At 43.4% G+C, this 14124-nt stretch overlaps 2 protein-coding genes across 2 annotated transcripts in view; one reads left to right on the top strand and one right to left on the bottom strand.

Moving 5' to 3' along the window:
- PCP2 (Purkinje cell protein 2) overlaps positions 1-9890 on the top strand; it is a 29791-nt gene extending 19901 nt beyond the window's left edge. The window contains exon 4 of the mRNA XM_063121530.1: positions 9714-9890. Within this exon, the coding sequence (XP_062977600.1) occupies positions 9714-9890 (177 nt within the window). The remainder of the gene's footprint in view (positions 1-9713) is intronic.
- A 2045-nt stretch (positions 9891-11935) lies between these two features.
- LOC134396706 (protein PET100 homolog, mitochondrial) lies at positions 11936-14068 on the bottom strand. The gene is made up of 4 exons (XM_063123256.1): positions 13961-14068; positions 12953-13039; positions 12237-12269; positions 11936-12150 (listed from the first exon to the last, which is right to left on the bottom strand). The coding sequence occupies exons 1-4, from the start codon at positions 13985-13987 to the stop codon at positions 12088-12090; spliced, it is 210 nt and encodes a 69-aa protein (XP_062979326.1). The 5' UTR covers positions 13988-14068; the 3' UTR covers positions 11936-12087.
- Positions 14069-14124: the final 56 nt, after the last annotated feature.

Here is a 14124-nt window from a genome sequence, read left to right as displayed (position 1 = left end):
TTCTGTCGCCACCCCACTTCCCAGCTTTTCAGGCCGTTGCCTAGTCTGCCCCTTTCCTTCACATCCCTTGCTTCTGAGCCCCTGGCTTCCCCTACCTCCAGAGACCCAACCCTTACTTTTGTAAATTTGTATCCCAGTTATATGATGCAGACGCAGCTTCACAGCCACCATGGGGCTTTCCTGTGAAACTACGCATTGAAAAAGTCAGGGACTTTCCCCGACTTTTTCAAAGGGAGCGAGATCAGTACAGCTTTTCTGCCAGCTGTCATCACTTCAGGGCCAATTCGGGGGCAGTCCCTGGTGGAAGGTGATTCCTTTCATCAGGAAGAGGGCGGCGGGGTGGGTGGGCTCCTGTACTTGGATGGTCAACGGAAAGCCCATGCTCCCTCCTTGGCATTGGGATTACCTGACGCCATCATGGGGAGTTAAACCATGGCGTTTTGGAGGGAGGCGGAGTCAACTCAGCACCATGAAGACAGCCCCCAGCCTTCCCTATCCTTGGGCCCTCCAGATGTTTTGGACTGCGGCTCCCAGACCAAAATATCTGGAGGTCTATGCTGGCTGGGGCTGATGGGAGTTGAAGTCCAAACATTTGGAGAATACCAGGATGGAGAAAGCTGCTTTAAGTTGCCTAGGGTGGTATTTTAGCCTCAAGGTAGGTTACGCTAGCAATCTGTGGGTGCTTCCACAAAAGACTTTTATTCTGAAATCGCCCTGCCTCATTCACAGAATCATCTTCTTCTTGTAACCTTCGTGTTTTCCAACAGCTTCTTCCATCTTTTTTCTGACAAGAAAAATGCTTTTCAGGGGAAAATGATGGAATAGGTCAAAATGCCTGTTGACTGGTTGCACAAGGAGCTCTCTGTCTGGAAGCAGCCTTGTATCTTCTCAAAAACTACCCAGCAAGCTTCATAGCAAATAGAGGATTTGTACTTTCTGCTTTGAAATACTCAAAACCCACATAATAGCTACAGCTGCTGCTCTCTAGTCCCTCTCCAGCCTCTCCTAGGTGGCAGGAATGTTTTGTGATGGCAAAGACATAAGTTCTGTGGTGCTGCTGGTTGAACCAATGCTCCATGCAGTTTTTTCTTTGGGTGGAGAAGCAGCCCCCACATGGATCAGATGCAATTTCAGACAGACTTCAGGAACACATTCCTGATTCCAGTGGGAAGCCCACAGAGAAATATGTGTGAAGTGTTCCATCAGAGTGCACATGTTTTGCTGGAATGATTTCTGTGCAGCAATCTATTCACTTGCTTGTGGATCTATTCCATAAAATCCATATTTTGAATTATAATGCATTTCACAACTATTCCTATCATATTATTATTATTATTATTATTATTATTATTATTATTATTATTATTATTTTGAACGACATAGAGGTAGGAGTATGAACCACATACAGGTAGAGAATTGCATTCATATGGAAAAAGCAGAAAGTCCAAACATGCAGATTTAAGTTAATGGTAATTATACACATGTTGGGTGGAAATGCAGGGAATCACCATATGTAAACAAGTACAGAGGAGGGAGCTAAAACAGCCTTGCCTGGAAAGGAACATACAATCACAAGTATCCTATTACAGCCATATCTACACCAAGCAGGATATAACACTTTGAAAACGTTTTGAAAACAGTATATGTAATGTGTCCTGAGCCTGAACAGTTATCAAAACCATTATAAACTGTTATAAAGCAGTAGTGTAGATCCTTCCTATGTATGCATATAATAAGACTTTTAAAAGCCAGCATGTTGCTGTGGTTACCATATGAAATTTGAATAGAATGAAACTTGTAGAGCACAAAGAAAGCTGCAGAGAGCAACAAATATCTTTTGCCACAACAAAATAGCTGAGCGTTCAATAAAAAGCACAGAGAAAAACATAAACTTGACAGAAAGTCATGATAAACGGTTCACAGAAGAAATAATAGTGGGTTGGTGGAGTGTTGCTTCCATCAAAAAAACAAGAAAGCCACACGGTGCTCTAAAACTGTTAAGCGCATGTCCCGATCTGGCACATTGCAAAAGACACAGGGACTCAAAACACAGAGATGGAACTCCTCTCTCTACAGGAGCAGCCCCTTTTATTTCAAACTAGCACATGCAGAAAGAGATGTGTGCTCAGTGCTGTCCCCTCCACTGAAGTAATGCAGCCAGTTGAATAAACAAGATCACTTTGTCCCGATCAGACCATGCATGGGGCTTTGAATGGAGGCAACATTTGACAAAGTCTACAGCCAAAATCCATTATTCAAACTTGTTATTATAACCCAATGCAACCAGCACTTGCTTGCATCCATTTGAGCTTCTGATAACTCTGGTGTTTTTACAATCTATCTTGTTCATTTAGAATCTAAATGATAGAATTCGAAATTTAGCTGTTCTTCCATGACAACCATCACTTTCAAAGACACATTTCTCACTTGGCAAATATCACGATCATCATCACCAAATGCCCAAAGGTGGCATCAAGGTGCTAAATGCCACAAGCAGCACCTTTTAGTTTAAGATGACTCTTTATGGAAGAGACTAGCATGACTCTATCCTTTATGGAAGGATGATTTGATGAAAGATACAGACTAAATTTTTAGATATGCTACGGATGACTGGAGATGCACTATGAACTATATATTATTTGGGATCAGCCACTCTACTCTTTAGTGTGGGACTCACACCTAAAATCACTGGGATGATAAAGATCAGGCATATTCTTTGTACAATATTATAAATCAGATCTATTTGATTCTTTTAACACTTATATGGAGCAGAGTCATTGCCTCCTATATAATTTAGTTCAAGCCTTCAGAAAAAACTGCTGAAATACCTATCCAATACCTATTTCTTGATTTGAACTTGAGCTGCTTTATTTCTGTCACTGGACTGGATCCAGGATCTGTCTTCTGCTTGCAGAAGGCCCCTCTGCCCGATATTTGGTGACTCCTCCACCCCCACCCCACACAATACGGCTCTGCAGTTTCTCCTGTACCATTTTCAGGGAGCTGGAGGGGCAAGGACGCCCACTTCTACCAGCACAGTCATTCACACATAAATCAGGATCCAACCCACTGTGTTTATAGGAAACCCGCTTGGTGGCAGTACCAGTCAGTAACATACATTCAATGGCAAAACTTGGCCAGGTGAGTTCCTGGGCAATTGATGAATGGCTAGTGGTCACCACGCTTGGACTTTCATTGGACCTGAACAGCTTGCTTGATTGCAGCAGCACAGAGATACACATCACAATTAACCTCTAAATGGCAGCCTTCTTCATCACAGGCCAAGAGGAATCCTAGTCTGCATTATAGATATATGGGCCAGAAGGAAGGGAAACAACTTCTGTCTGTTTTATATCACCCCATGCCTACCTCTTTCCCTCACATGTTCTCAGAATGTGGCAACACACCTGGATACTGATTGCATCAACAACCATAAACAGGATCATTGAACATGCACATCTAATAACCACTGTGGAAAATACTGCATACACACCCCTCTCTATTGTGCATGGCCAGTGTTGTTTTCATTACATAAGATCAGCACTCGTCCCCAACCGTTGCTCAGAGGGAATGGTTCTCAGGAATTCATGAAAAGGGATTATGTGTCAAAGAAGGGAATGCAAGGGATTGCATACATGCAAACACATATTTGTATGGGATGACTGATGCACATTAAGTTTGTGAGCAATTAAGATAACTGTGATGAGTAACATATGAGAATAAGGGGACTGAGTACAAATACAACTGATCATAGTGAATATGAAAAGATGCCTCCTAGAACAAATACAGGATGATGGCATACATTTTGGTCACAGCCCAGCACAGAGTTAGGTGTTCATTGAAATAAATCAATTGTCTTAGGTGCGCATAACTTTATGTTGGATTGTGCCCATAGGCAATAACATGCTTCTTAGCTAGCTCTGGTTCTGACTTGTAGTCTTAAGTAGTCTATATCCAAGCAGAAAGTCCAGCTGTGAAGTCTGGGATGGCCACACTGATCCTGAATCAAATGCCACCCTATGCCCAGGTCAAATGACAAAGTCTAGATGAACAGCTGCCAGCCAATGATGAACTGCAAGGCATAGGTGTGCCCAAAGGGTGTGCTGGGTGTGTCCAGGCACACCCTAAGGTCTCAAGCACTAAGCGCTGAATTGACAGAGCCATTGAGTAGGGATCCGGAGGGGAATCCAGAGGCAGCTGGAATGGCCCTCCAGCTGCCCTCTGGCTGCTCTGCTGCCGCTGCCCCTGACAGCGCGCCATTGTTCCCAGCAACAGGAGCAAAAAGGAATCACTCTGCCAGGAGCCTCTCTGCTGGGAGCCATGCTTCAAAGAGGCCAGGAGGAAGGGCCCCCGAAGGCAAATATCACCTCATCAGCCCCTCCTCCAGCCAGTGTCACCACAAAGTCCCACCAATGCTGGGGCTTGAGGAGCATCTCCTCATCTCTCCCCCGCCAATTTATTTATTTATTTATTTATTTATTTATTACATTTATGTACCACCCCATAGCCAAAGCTCTCTGGGTGGTTTACAAAAGTTAAAACAGTGAACATTTAAAAAAAATCTACAAAATGTAAAACCATAAAAAGCATAAAATACAAACAAAAACAGACTACAATGGCTCTTCCCTGATCAGGCAAGCCGAATGCAGAGCAGGACATCAGTATCTACAGTATATAATAAATAAATGATGAATACAAACAATGCCCTTTATGACTGAGTATTCAATAAGTGTTCACCTTTTAAAAAAAAAAAACCAAACATTTAATTACCTGGGTGCACACCCTAACGAAATGTGCTGCACATGCTCATGCTGCAAGGCCCATTGTGACTGGACTTGGGAGGGAGACCAGACTGGCTTCAACAAGTTGTCCTGAGCCTGAGTGTCTTTCCCTTCCAACCAGAGGAAGAACTTCCTTCTTAAATCCACAGGAAGCACCTCTGGAAGCACCCAAACAGGAGCAAATGAAGTGGGCAACAGAATCAATGAATGAAGAAGCACACAAAGACGAAATCCCAAACACTTACAGCATAAGGCATTTGCAATAACTTATTTTTAAAATGTCTGTCCCACCTTATCACTAAACATTTCAAAGGTGGCTTGCAGCATTTCCGGTAACAACTAGCCAAGAATATTAAAAGTTACCATCCTTTAAACGTGAAATTGTCAGCAAAAAAACTAAAACAAAGCATCAAATGTATTAACCACTAGAAAAAGGACGCATCTTCACTCGGGTTGGAATATTCCTTAGTTTGATACAGTGAAACCTTCAAGTACACAGCTGAGACACATTATATCTGCCCTGGCACCCGTAGGCCTGGTTCCTTTCCTGAAACCCTGGAGAGCTGTTGTTAGTCAGCGTCAACAGTACCGGACTAGATGTACCCATTCCTATGAGGGGTAAGCAAATAGATAGCTGGTCACGCTCTTCAAAGCACTTCATTCACAGCCATGGACTGTAGCAAAAGAAATTAATTTAAACAAATATGGCACCCTGGACACATTCCGTGACTCACACAGTGACTCAAGGGCTTTTCTACACAAGGCTGTTAATATGCTGTACCTACTTCGTAGAATAGAGATCTTAGCACTATACAAAGAACATTTCATTTCCAGCTTTTCTGCTATATAACCTCTAGGTGGTGCTGTGGTATAGCAGAATAGTGCATATACACATGGGGAAAGCGCTTCCTTTTGCTTTCATAAATAATACATTTTCCCATTCTAAACTCACTGAAAGTGCTCTTTAGACACAGAAGTGAAACTGGAGAGCCATGATGTCATCTAAAGAATCCATAAAAAACATGAGTAAGGAACGACAAGCACACAATAAATGCCTCATGTAGAATAGCTCCATGTAAGCGTAAAGGGTTAATTGTAAACTACTTTGAGCTTCTGTGAGGAAAAAGCAAGGTAAAAATATTCTGAAATAAATCAATAAACAAAGCAGGCTTCCATTTTAGCAGCCAGTTCTGCTTTATCTGATTGTTTGCATTGATTGTTTGCTGATTGTTTGCCACCCTCAAGACTCAAGTGGGAAGAGGTATCAGATTTTTTTAAAAAATGAAAAATGTGTTATGAAGATGCAGTTGAAATATTAAGTATATCATGTGGATGTACTTAACCAAGGACAGTCTGCTGGGAATGTGAGCTCCCCCATGAAGAAATAATGGAAAAGCAGGGAATCTTGACTATGGATCCTTCTTGGGGGCAATGAGAGCATGGGAGCTGTGTGTCACACTGCACCACTGAACAGATATAACTGCTCTGTTTAGAGGTCTGTCTCTTTTATTCCTGTATTATTAACCTATCTGGTAATGTAAAAACGACGAGCAATATTTTTGCCTTAGAAGAATTAAACCCACATTAGGCCAAAATACCAAGAATATGTGGGGTGGGAAGAAAGCAATTGTAAAGGAAACAAAATATATTGGATTACAGGCATTTCCTCGCAGCTATTAGCTGTAGGACTCTTTAATAGGACCCTCGTGATTATTACAAGGTGCACCTGTTGAATGACTATGTCTTGTTTTGATCTTTTTCTTTTCTTTCTTCCTTTTTTGCAAATGCAAACTGCTAAACTGAATGGACTTTAACGCAGCTTGCCTTACTTTGTTTTTCAAGGGTTTCCCTATTCAGAGTAAAGAAGGGTTTTAGCACTTCCTTGCAGAAGCAAAGCTATCTTCTGCCTCCATTCCAAGAGCACAGCATGGATCCCGTTCCTGTGAAGTGATTCTTCACACACCTTGCTGCTCTGCCATCCTTTGCTAAGCATGGATAAAAACAAATTAAGGCATTTATGTGGATTTCTGCCGCAAGGCAGCTGCCCCAAAGTCTTCTTGCATTGCGAAAATGGTCTTGCAAATAATCCAGGACGCATTTGGAATCGCTGATCTCCTTATTTCCAGTGCAGGCTAGTGGCTCTGATTTCAGTGGGGCTGTGAATCCATTCTGGGTTTCAGTCAGAACCAGCCAGACTTCTAAAGGAGCTACCCGAGGTGCTGAACCCCACCCCCAAGCAGGCTCAGCACCTTGGATAGCTCCTATAGGGTTCTGACTGAAATCAAGAATGGATTCACAGTCTCACCAAAACCAGCACCACCAGTCTCCACTAGTTGCTGCTGTGGAACAGGAAGAAAGAGACCATCATGGACAGGAAAAGGCAAACTCCTTCATCAAAGCCAGGCAATCTGAGGTTGGGATTAGGATGATCTCTCCACCCCAACCCCAGTGTGACCGATACTCCTGCATCTGCCCCCTGAAGGAACTGGCACCATTGCTTTCCTATAACAGCCTTCCACAACCTGGTGCCTTCCAGATGTAGTACACTAGAACTCCCAGCATTCCTGACCATTGGCCATGCTGGCTGAGGTTGAAGGGAGTTGAAATTCAAAACATCTGGGGAACACCAAGTTGGGCAAGGGTGCTATAAAAGTTACTAGTTGATAACAGTGAAAGAATCACAGTGCTTCTATGTTCTAACCACTTTGAGATACATTAACATTGTTCAGTGTTATTATTATTATTAATATTAATAATAATAATTTTACTGCAACATAATTAATCAACCTTTGTTGCACTGCTGCAAGCACTGAGCCGTAGATCCTATTTCCACTGCATCAGACTCACCATTCCCAAATTATGAATAACTCCTTCAGCGTTGCAAGAGTGCACATGACCATGTCTTTAAAGTAATCTTGTTTCAGAACCCCTCAGGGCATTCCTCACCGAAACCCAAACCATTCCAGGCCCTGGGAACTTGAAAGGAGTACGGATCAGGCCAGAGGCCCACTGAAACCTCATCACTCAAACCCATTCTACCCCTATTGCACTGTGTCACAGCTGAATGGAGCTTGAGTGTGTGAACTTTATTTAGTGGCACACAGGTTACACGCCTTTTCAAAAAAAGAGGAAGAAAGAGGAAAATTATTACCTTAGTTATTTGTTAGAGTGAACAAAAGGTTCGTTAAAATGATAGGTTTCGAAATCCAAAAAAAGATGTCCTTAACATTTGGGCAAAAAAACATTCAAATTAAAATTCAGGTGAGGTCCGTATACATCTTATTGGGGGCATGGGAAGAATTAACAGAGGAGCATAACTGTATTGTACACCTTCAGGCTTGAAAGACACTACAGACCAGCAGCCCTTTACTTGTTGAAGGTAGAAATAATTAGTGGTCATTTAAAACCCTCTGGTGGAGGCTAATTCTGTTCATATGCAAGGCCTGTATTTCATCTTTTTCTGCTTCCACACCCAGACTACAGAGGAGCAATTAAAATTATAGACTGTTCTAGTCTATATCCTTTGCTAGGCAAGATCACAGGCAAATGGCTAAAAGGGAGCACAGTACCAGTCAGAACAGCAAGCAAATGAAAGTGTTTGGAAATTGAACCCTACCCTTGATTCTTAATAGCACTGGCAAGAAGCCTACTTTAAAACCTCAGACCTAGACTGGGTTCAGACAACACAATAACCCATGGTGGTTTAACCCACCATGGGTTATCGTGTTGTGTGGAGTGAATTCTTTAACCAAAGGTTGGTTATTTGGCCAAAATAACCAATGCAAATAACAAATGCTGTGCAGAGTTGGCTATTTGAACCTCCACTGGTTATCGTGTTGTGTGGAGGGTATCGTTAGTTATTTAATCAGCCACAGAGTCACAAGGCAAGAGCAGTCAAAGTGGTGGCTGCTGCTCTAGCCCAGCTGGCAGGATAGATTTTTGGCAACAATGGCTGATGGGATGCTAGCAGGAGGACTGAGAGGGGAGAGAGGGTGGGGGATGAGTGAGTCAACTCAGCATGGACTAAGTCAATTCAAGGCTGATCCTAATCCACCCCACGATTGGTTATTATCGTGTCGTGCGGAGGGTACCCCACAGATAAACAACGGACAAGTTATTATCCCACTGTTGACTATTGTGTTGTCTGAATGAAGTTCAGGTGTTCATTTCGTGTTTCCTGTGTGATAACCAATATTCCCTTCCATCTCACCCAATCCTGAATCCCCCAAACATCTCTCATTAAACTTTTAATTTTATAACTGATGCATCTTTTCCAACTCTGGTTTGGATGCGACATGAATTAATAGACTAGAGTGCTTTGTCTTTACAAGGACAGAAGACCTTAAAGATTCTACATTGGCCCAATGCCAGGAGCCATCAGTGCACAAGTGTGGTATACACAAGTGGCAGCAAAGGGTGGACGGTGCTGATGGTGGGAAACTGGAGGCAGTTTGCTGCTTAAAGCTGCTAGGATCAGGATTCGAATGAATAAGAAAACATAACCCATGTTCATAAAGGCCACTATTTGGGTATCAGAATCATCTATGACAGGGGTGAGCAGACTTTAAGCTTGTGAGGTATTTTGTTTTTTAATGGAACCCAAAGATCCACCCACCGGAGCCTGGTAGAACATACCTACACCTGGAATTCTGAGCTGGGAATTTTGAGAACTAGGAATGAATGGAGCTCATAGTCCTCCCACACAAAAACACTCTTCATTTCTACAGTATAATTTAGGGCGGTAGGAAGTCATTTTGGTGCCACTCTTTCTAAAGAGTTTGGCAGCCAGAAATCAATTGCCGATATATTGCAAACTGCAATATCTACTAGTAGAGTCAGACCTATCTCTTGTGTAACTATGACATTAGAGGCCAGATGAGAAGAGGAAAAACAAATTTGGGATACGACTGACCTTTTCATTTGCTTCAACAGGAGAGCAAAGATGAAGGTGCTGCTTCTGATATCCCATTCGTCCCCATCGCACCCACAGATGACTATTTCTCATTCATCAACCGCATCCATGGCAAGCAGCTAGAAGCTGTAACAGGCAAAATAAAAGGCCCAACCCCCAAACCTTTCAAGGCCCAGGACCCTAGTACCTCCTCCTAAAGACTGCAAGGACTCCTCTTCCAAATCCACCATGCATTGCTTTAACCCCATATTTCCTCCACCCCAGAGCTAGGGACACCTTTGAAAATTGTTGTAGGTTCTGTCTTGCTCATTTCTTTGCAATTCCCTTTCCCTGCCTTCGAGTGGCAAAACATATGTTTTGCATGCAGAAGGTCCCAGGTTCAAACTCCCAAGGTAAGGCTAAGAAAGACTCCTGCCTGAAACCCCTGGAGAGCTGCTGCCAGTCAGTGTCAACAATATTAGGCTAGATAAACTAAGGGTCTGACACAGTATAAGACAGCTTTCTATGTTGCTATTACCTCCCCTCTGAATCCTATTGACCTTAGACACATGCATGCACCTTGTTTCTCAATTCCATCAAGCACTGGTGCTGCTTCCCCATGGGATGCATGCAGCTCTTCACACAGCACATAGTTAAACTATGGAATTCGCTACCACAAGATGTGGTGATAGCTACCAATTTGGATGGCTTTAAAAGGGTGTTGGATAAATTCCTGGAAGAGAAGGCTATCAATGGCTACTAGCCCTGATGGCTACGTGCCACCTCCAGTATCAGAGGCAATAAGTCTATATTCCCCAGTTGCTGGGGAACATGGGTGGGAGGATGCTGTTGCAACGTGTCCTGTTTGTGGATCCCTGGTCAACAGCTGTTTGGCCACTGTGTGAACGGAGTACTGGACTAGACAGACCCTTGGTCTGATCCAGCAGGGCTCTTCTTATGTTCGTATGTACCCTGACTCAGTGTTCCCAAACACCCCACACACACACCAATAGCCCTGTGTTTCTAACCCTCTTGAGGACCTCTAGTGACATTCCCCCAGCCTCAGAAAGTGCTGCCACAATGTACAATTGAAATAAAAGAAGCTTTCTTAGAACTGGATGGATAATGTGTGGTTATTTATGGACCAAAATCATGTTCTGCAAGAATACATTATCATGGAAATACTTTCACAAGTGCGGATTTGGAGAATGGTAAAATTGGTTTTTCAGTGCACTAGGAAATTGGACAGGAGGCGCACCAGAATTATGCAGTTCTCATAAAAAGTCAGTTGAGACTGCAATCACTTATCTAGGAATAAGTGAGTAACCATGCATAGGATTGCACAGTAGTCACAAAAAGGATAGACAAAATGTACAAAAACAAAAAGAAAAGAAATCTCAGCAAGGTCTTCACCTGCAGTGTGACCGAAACCATTTTCTTCCTGGCCTCCCAATTTGCATGGCTGACAGATATTCCAGGGAATCAAATCCTTGTTCAGCCAGCAGTCCTGACCCTTCCATCCATGTTTCAGGCAGGCTGTCCACCTTTTTGGTTTGTTTGTTTTTTACTTTTATTTTAATACACTGCATCTCTCTAGTTTTTCTTTGTGTGTTTTTTAAAAAACCACACACTCTTGAGTTGCGAAAATGCTCTGAGGATAAGGGGGAGGTGGCTTCACATCACAGCACCAAGCAATGACTTTCCACAAGTGACTCTTCTCTATTCCAACTCAAAACTGACGCCATTTTCTTCCTTCTGATCTCACTTCAGTAATGAAGAGGTAAGTGAAACTGCTACCACCGTTCTCAAAATGGTGTATTTGTAGGCACCCAAAAAAACATTCCTATATTTGCCTCCCCCTGCCTCCACGTACATCTTTATTACATAAACTTAATAATGTAGCCATCACTATTCAGAAATGTAGTTCTATTCTCCAATTCTCAATGAGAAAAGAAAGCAACTTAGGCATGCTTTTTGCTACCGTAATAAAAGTCTGAACTTCACTCCAAGGGGCAAGTGAAGCACAAACTGCATCCCAGAAGACACCTTTATAGGAAGATATGTAGGTTCAGCCTTCGTATAGAGTGCTTTTATTCAATGTGGCTCACATGAGACACCTTCCAAACCAAGGGCAGGGTTCAACAGAGGCAGAATAACATGACAGAATAACATGACTCTTCACTTTCCCCTCAGTCTTACCCCAGAAGTACTTTCAGGCACTAGCAAACACATTCAGAACCATGATTAGGGAATACAATGTGGAACTGTGTTGCAATTCCTTTTATTCCATCGTTCAAAGTGTCTTGGAGGAGCACAATCACGTTAAAGGAGAAGGCCACTAGTGATGGCAAATCTCTTCAGAGTGCATCAAGCTGCGAAGAGAGGGGGAATGCCACACCATGGCTCTTTCGCCGTCTACAGCAGCCGCTCCTCCTGCTTCTTCCTTATTCGCACTTTGAAGTCCTCCAGCTCTTTCCTCTGGAGAAGACAGAAGTGCCAGTCTCGCCATTAATCTGTTTCTCTTAGACATACAATAACGATATTCATAGCTGAGGTATATTTACCTGAGAATCATCTTCTGGTGGATAGATCTCTCTCTGCAGGAAAAGTATTAGGAAGAGAATCATATAACTGCAGGGATGGAGAGGCCTGAAAGTCATATTTAATACTCCCAAAGTTGAATCCGCACCTTCTAAATTACATCAAAGACACAGAGCAAATCAGCAAAGTGAACAAGCCATGCCATGCAACAAGCAAGCACATGTATACTTTAACAGAAAGCAGCTGGGAGGAGGGACCCCAGCAAACTACCCATTCTCCCCTGAGATTTTTCCCCTCTTACTCCTAAATGCAGTAAGAACATAGCGCACCATATAACATCCCAAATACAAGCCATTATCTTAGCACCCAGCAAACTGTGGAATGATCTCCCCGATGAGGCTCGCCTGGCACCAACACTGTTATCTTTCAGGCGCCAGGTCAAGACTTTTCTCTTCTCCCAGGCATTTAACAGCACTTAACAACGCCATGAAGTCACGAAGTGTTGGAAGCGACTGAACGAATAAACAACAACAACGCCAGACGTTTGCACATTTGCTTGTAGGAGCCAGGCTCCCAACTATGAATGTCAAGGAAAACGCAGTAAAATCGTTTTTTATTCCAATTCCAGAACTGAACTTAATAGCAGAGTTTCAAGGACAGAAAAAACAGCACAGGAAAAGTTTGGAAATCATTGCACTAGTCCACAGCATTCTCTCCTTTCTAGTTATAGACGACTGACCTTCCGCTTGATTACATGTTCTTCAAAGTACTCTGCCTGGTTTGAAACCCAGAACACAGCAACAGGGAAAGACAGATACAGCATCATCTGCAGGAGAAAGAAGGAAATGAGATGCTCATGCAGCTACGCTAGTTAAATCCATTGAAGGTAATTCCTTGCAGAATTTAATTAGATTCTCTAACCTGGCCCATGATATAAAAAAAAAAAACCATTTTTTAATTATTATTATTTTGCTTAAATGGTAGAAAGGAAGAGATAAGGTTAAAATTTACAGAGTCAATTTGCATCAGGAAAGAGGAAACAGCCACTGGTAACATTCAAGGCCGTAAAGATAGACATGGTTTCTCAAGAGCAACGTTTCTTATTTCCACATAAGGCTTAGTGGGCTTAAGAATACTTGGGGAAAGGGTAACATTCAGGGCCGTATTTCCACATAAAACCCCCTCCATATGTAATTAAACATTATGCATATACAGGAAATATAGATATTTGACAATACGTTTATTTCGTTGCAAACAAGATCACCGTTTTTTAGAGCCTGCTCGATCAATCTATTAGCCCAGTTTTCAAAATGACTTCCCATAAACCACGAATAGGGAATACATGGTCCTCCAGATGCTGTTGGACTGCAACTCCCACCATCCTTCACCATTATCTATACTGGCTAGAGCTGATGGGAGTTGTAGTGAAACCACATCTGGAGGGACAGGCGCTCCGCGTCACTGCCATAAACGGAAGCATCCTGCGGGGCGTGTGCCTGCGTTGTGGGTGCCCGGGCCCGACTAGTTTGCTCTTTATCCCGACTTTTAGGGAAAGAGCCCCCATGATGGATCCCGCCAAAGCAGGGCTAGGGGAATCCGCCCAGAATCGCCCCCGGGAGCTCAGAAGGCCACCAAGATATGCACCAAAGGGGATGTGGCGGTGGCACGAGGACGGCCCACCCGATTCCCTACTGTCCACTAAGCAGAAATTCAGCCACCCCCTAGTCCGGGACCCCGCGCTACGGACCCGGAACACCTCCAGCTTCACTCCCATTGCGCCGCTGGCTGGGTGCTAAACGACGCCCCGCCCACGCCACAAGCTCCTCCCCCGAAGGCCATCGAAGATGGCGCCATGGACCAACATGGCGCCCGGCGACGGACAGAAGGGGGAAAGGAAACGCCCCCTTTCTC

The sequence above is a fragment of the Elgaria multicarinata genome, chromosome 3, assembly GCF_023053635.1.
Source record: "Elgaria multicarinata webbii isolate HBS135686 ecotype San Diego chromosome 3, rElgMul1.1.pri, whole genome shotgun sequence".
In the NCBI taxonomy this organism is placed as follows: Eukaryota; Metazoa; Chordata; class Lepidosauria; order Squamata; family Anguidae; genus Elgaria; species Elgaria multicarinata.
Note: the sequence above shows the minus strand (reverse complement) of the source record. Positions and strands in the feature narration are given on the sequence as shown.